The sequence below is a fragment of the Archocentrus centrarchus genome, chromosome 2, assembly GCF_007364275.1.
Source record: "Archocentrus centrarchus isolate MPI-CPG fArcCen1 chromosome 2, fArcCen1, whole genome shotgun sequence".
In the NCBI taxonomy this organism is placed as follows: domain Eukaryota; kingdom Metazoa; phylum Chordata; class Actinopteri; order Cichliformes; family Cichlidae; genus Archocentrus; species Archocentrus centrarchus.
The window spans coordinates 8,403,941-8,420,967 of NC_044347.1; the positions used below are offsets into that span (position 1 = coordinate 8,403,941).

The window sequence follows — 17,027 nt, forward strand, 5'->3', positions numbered from 1 at the left end:
ACATCATTCCAGGACTCTGAAAGGAAAACATCTGCACAGACACACCTCTACCAGAGTGCTGTGAACAAGGCCTTACAGAGTCCAAATGGACACCTGGACTTGTTCCTCCGTTTCCTCCTGGGTCTTTCACTGCAGACCAATCAGACTCTCCTACGAGGTCTGCTGACACAGACAGGAAGTAGCTCACAGGCCAATCAGGAAACAGTCCACTACATCAAGGAGAAGCTCAGTGAGAATCTGTCTGCAGAGAAAAGCATCAACCTGTTCCACTGTCTGAATGAACTGAATGATCGTTCTCTAGTGGAGGAGATCCAACAGTCCCTGAGATCAGGAAGTCTCTCCACAGATAAACTGTCTCCTGCTCAGTGGTCAGCTCTGGTCTTCATCTTACTGTCATCAGAAGAAGATCTGGATGTGTTTGACCTGAAGAAATACTCTGCTTCAGAGGAGGCTCTGCTGAGGCTGCTGCCAGTGGTCAAAGCCTCCAACAAAGCTCTGTATGTTTTCAAAGTTTTATGCCTTAAAGTCACAATCTTTTTAACAGAAAGAAAGAAAGAAAGAGAAAGAAAAAGAACATACCTCATTATTTTGTTAATGTTTCTTCAGGTTGAGTGGCTGTAACCTCTCAGAGAGAAGCTGTGAAGCTCTGTCCTCAGTTCTCAGCTCTGAGTCTTCTAGTCTGAGACAGCTGGACCTGAGTAACAATGACCTGAAGAACTCAGGAGTGAAGATTTTGTCTTCTGGAATCTTGAGTCCACACTTTGAACTGGAAACACTCAGGTAAGAATTCTTAAAGTGTTTATGATGACTTAATGATGATGATTTAAAATCTGCTTTGTATTAGTGGTAATCTATACAGGTTCATGTCTTTTATTAAACCATCTCCAACCAGACAGTGTCTTTACATGAAGATTAACCCTCTGTACCCTACAATAATTACAATGTTCCACATTCATGATTCTGAAAGAAAAGGAAAATCTGCTGAGCACTCTCAACACCTAAATATAACTTTAAAAACTGCTGTAAAGCTTCAATTATAGGTTAGTTAGAATTTAAACATGACAAGTAGTTCATTTATGACATTTAAGATTTGTACAGTTCATCATCTATTTCTCTTTAGTTCTTATTATCTCTTTCTCCTCCTCCTCCACTGCTCTGTTTCCTCCCTCATCTCCACTTCATCCGCTTCCTCCTCACTTTAAGCCTCATCTCTGGAACTAAAGTCAGGGCTCTAACACACAAAAATGTGCATAACAATTCCTATTTATGCCCGATATTGTCACAATTACTGATTTCCAGCAGTTAAGACATGCGACCCTCCAGTCTCTGGACAAGAGTCGACTGAACAACAACAGCTGGTTAAAAGCTTTTGATCTACAGTCATCATTTGATCAACATTTTAGTTTGTCCACTTTTTTTATTAATGACTAATCACTCCAAACTAATAACAGTCCCATCAGTCTCAGCTCTATTACTTTTTGTAGATTTTGTAAGTTGTAGAATTTAATGTCTGGATCAAATGTATTTTGGTGCTGCTGTCATCATCCTTTTGGGGTGATAACTTCTTTGTAGTCAACTGCACTGCTGCTCTCTAAGAGTATCTGTCATGTCTCCAGGCTGTCAGGCTGCCTGATCACAGAAGAAGGTTGTAAGTCTCTGATCTCAGCTTTGAGCTCCAACCCCTCCCATCTGAGAGAGCTGGACCTGAGCTACAACCATCCAGGAGACGCAGGAGTGAAGCTGCTGGAGCAGCTGAAAATAGAGACAGTCAGGTATGGAGAGGCCTGTGGCAGCCACAGACAGTTTCTAAGAGAGGAGGAGGTCAATCTTTTCTCTGTCCTTCACTATAATACTATGTAAATGTTCCAGTAACACTTGTATCCAGCATGAAGAAATCATGCATGTGGCAGCTTTTTAATTTGCTCATGGCAGCTGGGAGAGGCTCCTGTATCACAAAACTACTAAGCCTACACTACAGTATGGAAAATACAATAAATACACACTGCGCATATATAGCACAATAATTTACACCAATGCATCTTAGTAACTTGGAAAATATGTACACATTTTGTTTCATCTCAATTTCATAGCTTAGCATTCCCAGGTTGATGCAACCTGTTAATGCTAAGATATGAAAAAGTACAATATTGCAAATTTCACCCTTGAAATCTTTCAATTTCTGGTGTCCTACAAAACAACTGGAAATTATTTTTCTGAAATTGGCAGAGACCATTTTTATTTTGGTAATAATGCCTAAGACCAAGCTGACTGGTAGTAAAGTGCTAATACTGAAACTAGTAGCTTCTACATTCTTTCAGCCTGCTAGCTATGCTAACAGTCATTTAAAGGTGTCCTGACTCTGACTGCTAGCTGTGCACACTAGACTCAAACACATCACAGTCAGGAGAGATGGACTCACCAGGCTGCTTTAAACATCACAGTAAACAAAATATAATGTAGTGTTGGTGGGAGTTATGTCAGCATTTAGTTATTAGCATTAAGATTAATTGTTATCTGCTCTACTCACCACTGTCATGTTTTTCTTTTAGTCAACGTCCTTTTTTGATTAGACCAGTGCATTTTTAACAGAACTAATTTATATGAAAGTAAGAAAAGTAAAAACACACAATGATCTAAAACAAATGTAAGATTTGTTGCTACTTGATTATAATAAAAGTAATGAGAAGGAATTTTTTTCTTTGTAGCCAGTTCAGTAAGGGAATAGTGTAAGTTTGGCTCAACTCCTCATCTCTCACTGCCAGATGTTAACACTTATTCTTGTTTTCCTAGTACATTCATTCCAACAAACTGAGAGGGCAATTAATTAAATTAAATCAGAAAAAAATAGTGTGACAGCTGATTTATAAGAATAATTTCAAATAAAATTGTTCCCATTGATGGGAATGTTTCCAGAGACATTTTAGAATAGGAGCCTTTGGAATTTGGATGGTGCTCTCATTACATATAATCAGGAAAACAAATGTGAGAATATCTGGAAATTGCTGCTGAAATTGAAATTAAAATGAAAACAATAAATTTTACTAAAATAAAAATTGTTACCACCACTGTTAATGAGTGAAGGATTTACTGTATGTTAGGGGAGAACTTGAGTTTATAGTTGAGGAAAATAAGCCTGTTGAATCCACATCTTTGATCATTATGTAAAATGTTAGAGAACAGAATTATAAACATCATGAAGGAAATTTACTGCTAGCATAATACAAAAAAATCCTATCCATGCACAGACTTTTGAGATTTGATTAAAATATTTAAGTGACTGAAAAATGTGGGCTGTGATTTCAGGAGTTTCATTTCCATAGTTCAAGATTTTGCAATAAAGTATTAAAATTATTCACACAAATGATCTTTATTAAGGCTCATGATAACTTTTTGCTGTGATTATGATACACAGTGTGTGTCTGAGAGCGATGTAATGTCCATGTGTGCATGCTGACAGAGACTGTGCTGCTCTGACCCCCCTCCTCCTTTCAGGGTGGAGCCTGCTGGAGTCCGATGGCTGATCCCAGGTCTGAGGAAGTGTAAGTGTGTTTTTAATGTGATTGATGAAAACAAAGCAGCACACATTCAACCATCTTCAAACTGTCACATCACTCATTCACATCTCTGATGTCAGGAGTCATCATCAAAGTGTCAATCAATGAACAGATGATGGATCAATAACTGCAGCTGGATTGTGTTTGTTCTCTCCATCAGATTCCTGTCAACTCACAATCGACACAAACACAGTGAACACAAAACTACAACTGTCTGACAACAACAGGAAGGTGACACATGTGAAGAAGGTTCAGTCATATCCTGATCATCCAGACAGATTTGATAACAGTTATCCTCAGCTGCTGTGTAGAGATGGTCTGACTGGTCGCTGTTACTGGGAGGTCGAGTGGAAAAAAAAGGTTTATATATCAGTGAGTTACAGAAGAATCAGCAAGAAAGGAAACAGACATGACTGTGAGTTTGGAAGGAATGATCAGTCCTGGAGTCTGAGATGCTCTAATGTTGAAGGTTACGCTGTTTGTCACAATAACAGACAAACATTCATCTCCTCCTTGTCCTCCTCCTCCTCCTCTGTCTCTAACAGAGTAGCAGTGTATGTGGACTGTCCTGCTGGCACTCTGTCCTTCTACAGAGTCTCCTCTGACACTCTGATCCACCTCCACACCTTCAACACCACATTCACTGAAACTCTTTATCCTGGATTTACACTCTGGTCTGCTTCCTCAGTGTCTCTGTGCTGAGTTGAGTGTAAAGAGTGTCCTCCTGTCAGAGAAACTCTGACTGTTGAACAGATAGTTCAGTCTGTACATGTCTGTCTCTTTCACTCACAAACACGTTTTCAGATTCATGGATTCAATCAGTTGATGTTTGAAACTGTTCTCAATGATTCCTTGTAAACTTCTTCCTCTTCAGTCCTTTAAAGATGGAAGCTGCCATTATTCCAGGATCCACATGTTGTTTTTCTGTCTTTTTCCACTCAAAGCTTCACAGTGAATATCAGGATGTTGTGTTTCTCTGAAGCTCAGTTCAGCTCAGATGATTCAGTTCATGTCAGCTGCAGTTAGTTTGCTGCAGATGAGACAAACTGTGATATCAGAGAGGAATCACTGAGCTGCACTGACCCAAAACATGAGTTATGGGCTACTCGGAGGAAGTCTGAGTAAATGGCCCCTCATAGCGAGACTCTCTTGGATCAAAATATGATGAATATTCACTGAAGCTCCAATCAAACCAACATCTCCTTTAACTGGGAAGCAGTTTGACTGGTTGATGGTTTGTTTCTCTCTGCTGGTCAAAAGATGAATTACACTCTGATGTTTATGACTGGCTGTCATTAAATATGTAAAGCATCTTTCATTTACTTCCTATGATATGGTTTGTTTACTTGGGGGTTGAAGTTGCTGTTCTTTCTTTTGTGTTTTTTCCTCTTTGACAGGTAAACAGGTTGTTTAGACACCTGAAACACTTTAATTAAAAAGTAAGACATTTAGTATATTAAAGATTCAGAAAAATCACCTGCATATAGGAACTAAGAGGATGAGACAGGCCTCTGTCTGTGTCCTCTCTCTCTCTCCCTCTGAGCTCCTGTTCCTGACTATCCATAACATCTTTATGCTGCCTCTTATCTAAACAGAAACAAGCTCAGGGGTCTTCATCATTCGGTCTTGTTCAAGCTGGTTTTTCATGATGCAGATTCCTCTCATCAGCAGTGGAGTCATGAAGAACATTTTCTCTCCTGATGTTTCAATTTAATTAATACAGAACAATCTCGTCCAGATTAATACCAGAACATGGTGACGTTGGTGATGTTTTAATTGTACGTTCTGTGGCTGAACCTCAAGATAAGATGCACTGAGACAGAGAAGTTAATCAGCTCTTTTTGCTCTGCTGCTCTCTGTATTATTTAATTGTTTATTATTTGGTTGATCCACTGTTTATTAACTAATTTGCTGAAGTTTAAATTTAAACATTTGTTCTTCATTCGCTGAGTAAAAAATTATCCCTGACATCTTCTTTTGTTGATCATTTTAATGAAATGACATGAGTTTTTAATTGATCAAAACAGTGAAATATTGTTTTTAAAATTGTGCTGCTAGCTGTTGTTAACCACACTGATACCAACAGCTTCATATTAATGTGGATGAACTGGACTGTTCAGAGAAACTATCAGTATCACTGCCCTCCAGTGGTCACTGTCAGTAACTACAACTCTGCACATCTAATAATCCTGACATTATGACACAGTTCCTGCAGTGTTGTCACTAATTGTCATGGTCCCTGATCCATTTGATCCTGTGTGTTTTGTTCTGGCTTTATTTTGTCTATTCTGGGGTTTTTCTTGTGTTGTGGGGATTGGTTATGTTTTGATTTTCTAGTTCCTTGTGTTTCCTGATGTTTTGTGTCAGGTCTGCGTCTCTGTTCCAATGAGTCACTTCCTGTTTTATTTTGATAGTCTCGTGTTCCCTGTGCTTTATGTTTAGATTTGTCACCTGCAAATAAAGCAGTTTTAAGTTCAGTTCTGTCTTCTGCGTCCTGCATTTGGGTCCACCCCGCCCAACACAGAGCCCCAACTGCGACACTAATGTTCATCAGTGTGATAATGATGCTCTATATGTGAACACAGAGATTATTAAACTGATGGGAAAAAAGTGATGAAAAAAGTAATGAAAAAGTTACTCCAGAATTTTTCTCATTTTCTCTCTTTGAGCCAAACTTGTTTCATCCAGTTTCAAATATGAAGACAAAACAGAAAATACACTTAAGACATTAAAGCAGTGATAGAAGCCATTTTTTATTTTACTGCAGGTCAATGCTAAATGTGTCCTCTGGGACCTTTGACCCTTGTAGCCTAGTGACAAACAGCTTTAGTTTCAGTTTGGCCACAACTTAGACTGTGTTTGCAATTTTGACCCCCTGGTTTATGCTGCAGTGAAATGCAGGATATTCTTTCATTTGGACAGATCACATATTTTGATATGAATGACTGCATAGTATAGTTACATAGTTGGTAACAAACATCAACTCAACAAGCCTACTGTGTTATATGACAGTACATGTAGCAGAATAAAGATTTGGACTGGAGACTGTCTCACTACTTCCTGTTCTTTCAGTTGAGACGCTTCATACATTCATTGATTAACACTCTGATTCTGCATGCTACATTTACATATTTGATATTGATGGATTCAGCACAACCGCACATTTCCAACAAGCCATCATATGTATCTCTATGATAATCTCTGGCAAATCGATTTCAAAGGAAATGAAAACATTCAGCATAGATATTTTTTATTTTAGGTATTTTAGGTTTGTGCTCCAAGGTCTCTGTCTACCCCATACTTTAAGATATTCACATACAGTGTTTTCTGGTGGGTAAAGCAACAACCTGACTACACACATGCCTATTCTGAAAGCTCTCAGGCCTTGTGTTGTTAATCTACATCAGTTTTTGTGTGTTAACCCCCAAGCAGACAGGGTGTGTTTGGGGGTATATAACAATATCTATAACTTTAACCACCTTGGCAGTAAAATATTTTTATCCATGAATCCAGTTCATGGGAGACCTCAGAGATGAAGAAACCTTGGTTGGGTTTAGTTAGTAGGAGTATCTCAACATTTTAGGGGTATTGTCTCTAGCCTACAGGGTCTCTCTGCTGGCCTGTTGTCGGATTGCCGGCCTTTGGGGGGGTCAGCTCCCCGTTGCTACTGGTTCGGGCCCCTTGGCTGGAGTCTCACTCTCCCTTCTGCTAGAATATATTAATATTATATAATATTAACTTCACTAGATTGTCTTCATTTTGCTTTTATTGCAGCTCAACATCAATCACAGCATGAAGTATTTTCAGAGACAGAGAAACTCTGAAGAGTCTTCTTGTGTGTCTGTGTGTAACCACAGTGACTGTTTTCCAGTATGAGGGTCCAGATCTTCTGTGCACAGCTCCCAAAATAACAGACCTGAGAGAAGAAGATATTCACAGCTGGTTCACATCATGTTGGAACTGTTGGAACAAATGTGATGATTTCAGGAGTCTTGTAACCAATCAGCACGCTGTCAAACGCACTGCTGACTTCATCACTTCTAGTCCAATCATCTTTCAGCCCTCCTTCCTTCAGCCAATCAGTCTCTGCTCAGGGTACTTTAGATATCACAGCTCATCTGTCATTCCCCATTTCAGACTCATTGGTGCATAACACCACCTCCCCTTCACCACCAGCAACGAGCTCCCTCCAAGCCTCCATCTTGGACTCCACCACCACCAGTGTCTAGACTCCAGGGTGGTCTTAAGTCCCGTCTCTACTCGGATTCCCTTCTGCGTTGATGGGCGATCACTTTAATTGTCAAATAGCTTAATTTTATTTCTCATCACTAAATCATTTGAAACTCCTCCTCATACTCTCTCCTTATTAAAATGATTCTAATACATTGTGAGTTTAGCTTGTGTTCTATTTTTGTTTCCTACTTTTTAATCATTCTGCTGATAAGTTCCAGTTTTGTGTTTTGGTTCATGTCTCGATGATGATGCTTATCATTAGTAGCAGTTTCCATGTTAGCCTCTCCAGTGTTTCTCTGTCTTCCCGTCTCTTTGTCCAGTTCTCGTTCTGCTTCCTATTTTCTCTCCTGTCAGTCACACATGTGTTTTCCACTGCAGTGTTTCTAATCTAAGTGTTACTGCACAGCTGCTACTTGTCTTTGTTCATGTAGCAGCAGTGTGAGGGCTAAATGTGGAGAGAACCATGACTTTATATGAGGTCAGTCTCAGGAAATTTGGTGCTCTAATTAAATCATCAGCATTCCTTCAGAGTTGGCTCTGAGTGTGGAGGCAGCTAAACAGACTGTAGGAGCACAGTCATTCTTTATAGTAGTTAATGCCTCTCATACACTCACTCAGACTCTGCATACACACTGATCTGCTGTGTGTGAATGCTACTACACATTTAATCCCAGTGAAATTCGGTCTGAATAAAACCAGTTGAACCAGCAGTAATGTTTTTAGTACAAACATCAGAGCTTCCTGTTTCTGCAGACACAGAGTGGCAGAAAAAAATGAGCTCAACTCATTCATGAGATCATGTTTGTGTTCTTCAGAGCTCAGAGAAGGCTTTGAGGAGTTGAGCTGTGACTGCTTCTTGATCATGTTGGTGTGAGGGAACTCAAAGGACAGACTGAAAGATCAGGAAACAGAAAAGAAAGGTGAGAAATGTTCCTGCATCCCTGAGAGTGGAATTTAGAAGAAAACCAAAGACTTTCAGAGGGAATAAATGGGAAAAAAGAGGAAAGCTTCAGTTTTCAGATTAAAGTCTCATCTTCAGGAACTTGAACATGTTGGTTAAATTGTTAACACCAAGTGATCACTGCTGATGCACCTTTGACCTGTGACCTGCCCTTACCTGCCATGTTAGACTAAATACATTTTGAGTTACAGTAATTACACAACAAATTGTGCTTCACAGCCAGCACAGGGTTGTTATGGTAATTGTTGCCTGGAGTCTACAAACAGAGGGACACTTGAAGTGCGGTGAAGTACACCTTGATGACACGTTCAGCTTTATCGAGCTCCTCCCACCTGTCCTGCTTCAGGTGGAGTACTTCTAGGAAGCAGCTCACCTGTGTGTCAGTGTTTGGTGTTCAGGTGTGGAGTGGAGCTTCTTCTTCTGCTCTCCTTGTAAGTTTGCTTTGTTTTGTTTTTTTAGGATCTTTACTGTTTGTTTCTGCTCTGTGAGCCTGATGTTGGATTTGAGATGTTTTCTAGTCATTCCAAGGAGAGAAAACAAAATAGCTGACTCGTTTAAAAGACAGAAAACTCTCAAAAACATTTTAAACTGAGCTCATTATAAATGTAGGAAAATGAGCACTGACCAAAGAAACACTGTGTGTACTTTATGAGATGAATGAAGTCTCTACTCATGTTCCTCATTAATCAAATCATGTTTTATATGTTGCTGAAATGTGTTCAACACAACCTTTGGGTGCGTTCAAAGTCACCTCCTATCTCCTTTACCTGATCACTTTTCCTTTGACCTTGATGGAAAACAGCAACATCAACAGACAATGAGGGCCTGTTTGTGTAATATTATCAGTCTCACTACAGTTATGACAGTTTGATTTGCTGGAGAAAAAAAAAAGAGCTTTTTCACGGTCGCATCAATTTCTTATTGAGTATAAACATCAATGAAGTATCAGATGATGAAATTCAAATATAAGGTGCTGATGAAGGCAGTTTTCAATGGTAGAAAGTACTTTATTAAGATGTTTTCTCACTGAATCAGTGCCTTTGTTTCGTACTTACAGTCCATGTTTGTGCGTTTGGCAGTGAACTGCTGTTAGACACCAGTTTACACACTGGTGTCTGCTGCCCGATGGAAAATATGAATGAGATGTTTAGAGAGTTTATTTTTAAGTGTGCTTCCAAAAATAATTGCATCAATATCTGAGTATATGCAAACATTTGCAAATCAGGTGTTGTTGCATGTGGGTATTACTGAACATTGGTTTCCAGGGAAACCAGAATGTCACTCCTGTGTTTGATCAGTTTTGAGGAGCGCAGGTGATTTATCACACCAACCCTCGAGGGCCAAAGATTTGCATCATTCTGATGAGTAATGACAAACCTAGAAAGGATTACAAATGTTTTAATGATGCACTTCTGTGATGCAAAGTCTGGGACAAAAAAAAAGTTAGTTAATTAATCCCATTTCTCAGTCAATTTGGGGAGTTTATCAGTAATTCACAAAGCTGAGTGCTTCTGAGTCTCAGGGGCCTCTATGAAATCCAAATTTGATGAAAAGAGGGCTTTTATTTTTTTATTTAATTTAATTAATTAATTTATTTATTTGGAGGGTACTCGCCATAATCCACAGCTAAAATAGCATTGTTAGATCGGCTACAATTTCCTTAATTTATACAGGTGTGCGTACCTGCTGTAATAAATGTAAAAGGTTTAAGGAGAATATTTAAATGAATTACACAAATTGTTGGTTATGAGGGTTTTTTTTAATTATTATTGTTAATTTGTCTATTTTCCACTTTCCATTGTTATTATTATTAGAAGTAGTAGCAGTAGTAGTAGTCTTAGTATTATCATTATTATTATTATTATTATTATTATTATTATTATTATTATTATTATTATTATTATTATTTGGAATGAGTTGGTATCATCAGAATGGGTGGATGGCTAACAGAGACAAAACATTAGCTCAGTCCTCACATTTTCAGAGGAACCAGGAGAGATTCTTAATGCAGTTCATTGCAGTTAATTTTAATGGAATATCCTGCTGGAACATTCAGTTCTTTTCACCTTCAGCTGTAACACATTACAGTGTTTCCTTCAAAAACAATTTAATTAGTTAGTTGAGCTATTTCTGTGTCTAAGAAGTGATTCTGAATCATTTTCAGTATAATACACCATTAATCAGTTAAAGCAGCATTATTAATGCAGACATAAATAAAACACTCTTTTCCTCCATGAACCTGGACACAAAGCAAATGTGAAACCATCATCATGAATGTGGCTAAACTTTGACTCTTTATCTTTTGTTGACATTGATAACAAAGCCGCTCTTCCCTGCTTCTTCTCGCCCTCTCTGTCCTCGTCTCTGTCTTTGTGCTGTAAATAATATTGTTATTGAATATGGGCTGCTGGACATGTTCTGACCTGCTCTCTGGAGCTCTGCTGTGCTGAAGCCCAATTTGACCAAAACTAATATAATAAAGAACATCAGCTGATTGGCTGATAACTACAGCAGCACATGTGGCTCAGAAACCTAAAACTGGTTAAAATCTCAGCTACATTAACTAAAATGCAGGTGAATGTTTGAGGTGAAGTGTTTTTAATTTGCTCGGCTGATTTATGTCATGAAATGACCTTTGAACCTTCATTCTCCCGCAGCAGCACAAGTCTTATTTATTAACAACAACCCTGCTGAAGCACACACTCTGTGTGAGTGCTCTGTAACATCATGAGATCAGGAACCGGACATTTAAACTTGTTTTTGTTGTAACCTTTACTGCCTCCTTTACACAAGCTGGAACACATTAAAGAATAAAACATCTCAAACCTGCGCAGCATGTAGATCTCTCTGTAAAAGATTAATAAAAATAAAAGCTGAGTCATGTTTGCCTTTTTTCAGTTAAATGTTAGCAGTAACTCAGTAAATCTGCTGAGGCTGTAAGAGAGCCACCATCTGTCAGTGAAGCTGAGATTGATCAGATTATTTTATTCTTTAGTTCTTTTGAGTTATTATTTAAATCCCAATCAGCATTTTTATCCAGTAATGGCAGAAAAAAATGAAGTTGTTAGAGCCCATCAGTACAGTAAACCTTTACTGAACAGTTACTGAAAGATTTAAATAATCAAACTATTGCAGAAAGTTTGTTTTAATTTAATAAAAATGATTTGAGAAGCAGCTTCATCTCACAGTCAGCAGTATAGGGTCACTGATCTCACAGCTCAGTCAATAAACCGTCTCTGATGTTTTCCAGATTTTTATCTTCAGTTTCTGTGTCCTGAATTTTGTCTCCATCAGGTCGCTGCTGAATAATTAGATTAAAAAACAAAAAACTGTAAAGTTAAGATTCCAGTTCTGGACTCAGATCTGCACCATTACAGTCCTGCCTTTAGGGGATTACTTCTGTTTTATTACTATAGTACTAATATTGAGTACAAGCTGGTTTGTAGAACATTTTTAAAAAAGGAATTTAACTTTGCTCAAAGTATTTTAACTCTGCAGTAAAAGGTTTTACATTTGATGTGCACATGAATGATGTTTGTTTCCTCTGCAGGTGAAGGTCGAAAGTGTGTGTGAGCTGATGTGAATTCAGCAGCATGGATCAGTGTGAGGACAGAGAGGAGGGAGTCCCTCCCTCTAAAACCACTCTGTGTGGGGAACATGAGAGCCAGACCAAAGCTCAGAGGTGAGATGACCATCTCTAACTGTCCATGACTCTTCTCCATGTCACAGCTCAGCACTCACATCACTGCTGCATCATTATTCACAGGAACCCACCTGAACCTGGACCTGAACCTGAACCTGAACCCAGCTGTGTGTCCTTAAAGAGCGACCGGTCTAAATTTGACCTCATTGATTTTAAAGGACAGCAACCTTCTGCTGCAGAGAGGTGAGCTGTTAGTCACAAACTCTTTGGTAGCTCTCAGTTGAATGAATTGATTCTTAAAGTAAATGAGTGAGAAATTCCTTATATGTACATCACACACATTTAAACTATCCTTATAGTGGGATCATCAATGGTCCTGCTCAGTGTAATGGACTGTTTTTCCTCCAGGTGGAGCTCTGTTTTTACGCTGCCAACATTACTTTGAAGTTTCCATCTGCACATAAACAGCCTGCAGACCCATTTCTCTTTGGGATTGTTACGCTCCCCTAAAGACTTGGGGGGGTAACAAAAAGTGATCAAGTTGACAAAAACACACATGAAAGCAAAACACTCAAAAGATTTAGATTAAAGATTTTTATTAACATCTGTTCCAAACATTAGAGAGCTCTTCACTTTTTTTTTTGAAAATTCATAAAAATAAAATAACAATAAAACACAGGTTTATTCAAAAGTGTGAAAAAGATCATTTTAATTTTCTGCTCACAGAACAGTTTCCATGTAAATGCTTGTAGGTTTCATTCAGTCCATCTGTTCACACAGGCTGTATTATTTTACAATATATTTCCAAAGGTATTCACTCGTCTGCCTTCACACACGTTTGAACTTGACTGACATCCCAATCTAGAGTTTAATATGATGTGGGCCCTTTGCAGCTATAACAGCTTCAACTCTTCTGGGAAGGCTTTCCACATGTTTAGGAGTGTTTGTGGGAATTCTTCCAGAAGCACATTTGTGAGCTCAGACACTGATGTTGGAGAGAAGGCCTGGCTCACAATCTCTGCTCTAATTCACCCCAAAGGTGTTCTCTCAGGCTGAGGTCAGGACTCTGTGCAGGACAGTCAAGTTCTTCCACACCAAACTGGCTCATCATGTCTTTATGGAGCTGTTTTGTTCACTGGTGTGCAGTTACATTGGAACAGGAAGGGGTCATCCCCAAACTGTTGCCACAAAGTTGGGAGCATGAATGTGATGGAAGGTGCTAAGTAAAAATATCAAAACCTAAAAGAAAAATCAGCGTGAGGGTGGTGAGGCAGATGTTGCTGCAAGGTGTAAAAAAGAATGGGGAGAAGTAATGATGGCAGCGTGAAACTGAACCTTCAATATGTGCTTTGAACCCTGGGCTCACACTTCCATAGAACCACTGCTTCCTGAAATGAGTCACCTGACTGGTTCACAGTCCAATCAGGTGATTCCCTGACACCACCACATGTCATTAAGAAATTCCATCCAAAAATTTGAGAGATCACGCAAAACATTTTAAGGTCATGCACTTCTGCTTCAATCTTAATACAGCAGCGTCCATCAGGACACTGAAAGGATGGACGAGAGACTGGCAGTAAAAGCTGTCTTTAATTCATGACTCAGCGGTTAATGTTTTCTCTTTTCTCCCATGTCCTTTGCTGGTCCCGGTTAAAACAAAAAGCAGTTGAACCAAACCTGTACTTCAATAACATTCTTTGGGTTCCCCTTCACACAAAATCACCTCCTTTTGTAGTTACACAGACACACCAACACAACACACACATTCATCCATGTTTACTTGTAAACAGAACCTGATATCATGATATTCAGTCATAATGTGTGTGCCTCAGTGAATGCAAGGATGCTTCAGAACCAAAGGTATTTTCTGCTAAAGTGAGGTAGATCATTGAGGTGTGTGTAATTAAAGCCTTGCATGTCTCCAGGAGAGGGCGCTGTATTTGAATCTTAGAGTAATGAACCCATTTTCAGAACAATTGGCTCAAGTAGCTCAGTGCTTCACAAAAGCTTCACTTGTTCATCACTAGAGAAGGAACATGAGAGCAGGCTCTGTGCCCGTGGCCACTTCCACCTCAGGTGCAACCACTGCTGACAGTCCACCCCAGCTGCTGCTATAAATGAAGGAGGACTAGCAGTAAAGGTCACCAGGTCACCAGCATAACCAGTCAAAATGAGAACTTAACACCATTAGAGCAGAATTTGAAGAGTCTCAAACACGTACTGATGGCTCTAAGTTTGTGTAAAAATAATTTTAACACAGAATGAATTATGGCTGGAAGATGAACCTGCTGACAAAATACAGGTAAAAAGAAGACGCTGGACGTCCCTGTGACCCAGTGGTTGAGCAGGCAACCATGTCCTCTGTGTGGTGGTGTGGGGGCTCAGGTTGGTGTCCTGACCTGTTGCCATTACTGCATGTCTTCCCCTCCTCTGTCTCACCACTATAGACTATCAAATAAAGCTGTAAAAGGCCAAAATAACAAGACCTTGTTTTCAGGAGCCACAGGTCCCACATGGTGATAGGATTCATTGAGATTTTATCCATAATACATTTTTTCTAAGTCTGCTTAACTGGTCAAATATTCAGCGTGCTTGTTTCTATTCCTCCACATCATGGACATTAATTTGATGCAGTTTATTGAAACTATGATGAATGCCATCAATCTGATCTGAAGGTTTTGCTGAATGAAAACCAGATTTTGGATTTATGTTGTGAATTGCCAGAGTGTGTGTACTTATGAAGTGATAATAGTGCAAAACTTTGGGAAATAATGAAGTGAGAAATATCACAAATATCAACTAAATCCATGCTGTGAAGGTAAATGTCCCAGTTGTCAGATATCATTCTGGTTTAGTGCAGTGAGAAGATGATAAACAATATTTTCAGAGTAGATCTTGACACAATTTGAATGACAAGAGAGAGGTATCTTTTTCAAAAGGTATCTGCCATAAAACACAAAGAACTTCCCATCTCAGCATCTCATTGTTTGAATTTATTTATTTAATAGGGACAGAGCATATTGATGAACATTATAATTTAAATATGGCAGAATTAGCCAAAAAACGACTTTTCATCTGTAGTTCCTGACAGGAAAACCAAAACCATTAAAAAAATACAAAAATAACATGGGAGCAGCCTGCAGTTTATTTATTTATGGTTATTCACACTTACACGTATTTATTTTGGACACAATTTATTTTTGTGACTTCATTGATATTTAATGTATTTAAAAATAATAGGAAAATTATGTAAATTGTGTGTGAAAGATTCTATTAAATTACAGACAGTTTTTACAGTTTAGATTTTAAAAGTTTTAAAAAGTTACAAAGTTTAAAAGTTGTATTAATTTTTAAAAATGAAGCAAAAATACTAAAAATAATTGCATAAAAATAATGTGTTGTCATTCTCCATCATAAAGTACTAGATCAAAGAACCAGAATGCCAGAAATTAATTTTATTGGCTTATTAACACTTGTTTCAGTTTTTACTGAAAAATAAATAGATACACATGAACAGATAAATATTGGCTTATGTTTCCTGGATATATTTTATGGTCATGAACCCTAATAGCATCCTCAAGAAAAAAGAAAAATAAACATTGGCAGGTTCATTTGCATTATAGTGAGCATTTAAGTAGAAAAAAACCTAAAGAATTGTCAACAGTAATTGTTCATAACTGAGTACCAAACTGCACTGCAATAGATTCACTGAAACATTAAAAACGTTTTCGAGATAGGGATTTTCAGACTTTTTAGAAGCTTTTCCTTCTGCTGATCCAGTTCGAGGTCCCAGGGGGTCTGGAGTCTATCCCAGCTTTCATGACGGACGGGAACATGACACCATTCTGCCACAGGGCAATTTTTTTATGGATTATACATAAAAGACTTAAATAAAAAAACAAACTTCTTCTGTTGTCAACAATACCCACTCTTTTACTTTATTTTATAAAACCTTCCTGGAAATAATGTTTATATCCATGAAAGGTGACAAGACTGTAAAACATATCGAAGGAGACTTTTGGATATCACTGAGGATTTAAAGTAAATAAAAGTCATCTTTTTAGAGTCATAGATAAAATTTTAATGTTAATCATTATGTGTTGATTCTTATGTTGCGCTGAACCAGACACTACTCACATGACTACAGATGGTACAAAATGCTGCTGCTCGACTTTTAGTTGGTGCCAAAAAATGTGAACACATTACACCAATTTTAGCCTCACTTCACTGGCTCCCAGTTCATTTTAGGATTGATTTTAAAATTCTTTTATTTGTTTTTAAATGTCTTCATGGCCTTGCCCCACCATATCTGTCTGACCTTCTCCACCTATACGTCCCTGCACCCTCCCTCAGGTCAGCTGATCTGTCACTGTTGGTTATCCCAAAGACAAACAGGAAGATGAGAGGTGACCGCACTTTTTCAGTCGCTGCCCCAAAACTGTGGAATGATCTCCCTCTGCATATCAGGCTGACTCTCTGCTTTTAAATGCTCTCTTAAAACACATTTCTCCTCTTTGGCTTTTAACTCAGTCTGAGATGTTGGTTCTTATTGTTTATTGTTCTAATTGTGGTTTTAGTTTTTATATATGTGTTTTGAACCTGTTTGCTCTTACTTGTGTACAACACTTTGGCCAAT

General features: G+C 38.4%; 1 protein-coding gene across 1 annotated transcript in view; it reads left to right on the top strand.

The window, feature by feature from the left end:
• Positions 1-17,027, top strand: part of LOC115796135 (NACHT, LRR and PYD domains-containing protein 12-like) — a 118,367-nt gene that overhangs the window by 30,142 nt on the left and 71,198 nt on the right. The window contains exons 8-9 of the mRNA XM_030752403.1: positions 607-780; positions 1,617-1,772. Of these exons, the coding sequence (XP_030608263.1) occupies positions 607-780; positions 1,617-1,772 (330 nt within the window). The remainder of the gene's footprint in view (positions 1-606; positions 781-1,616; positions 1,773-17,027) is intronic.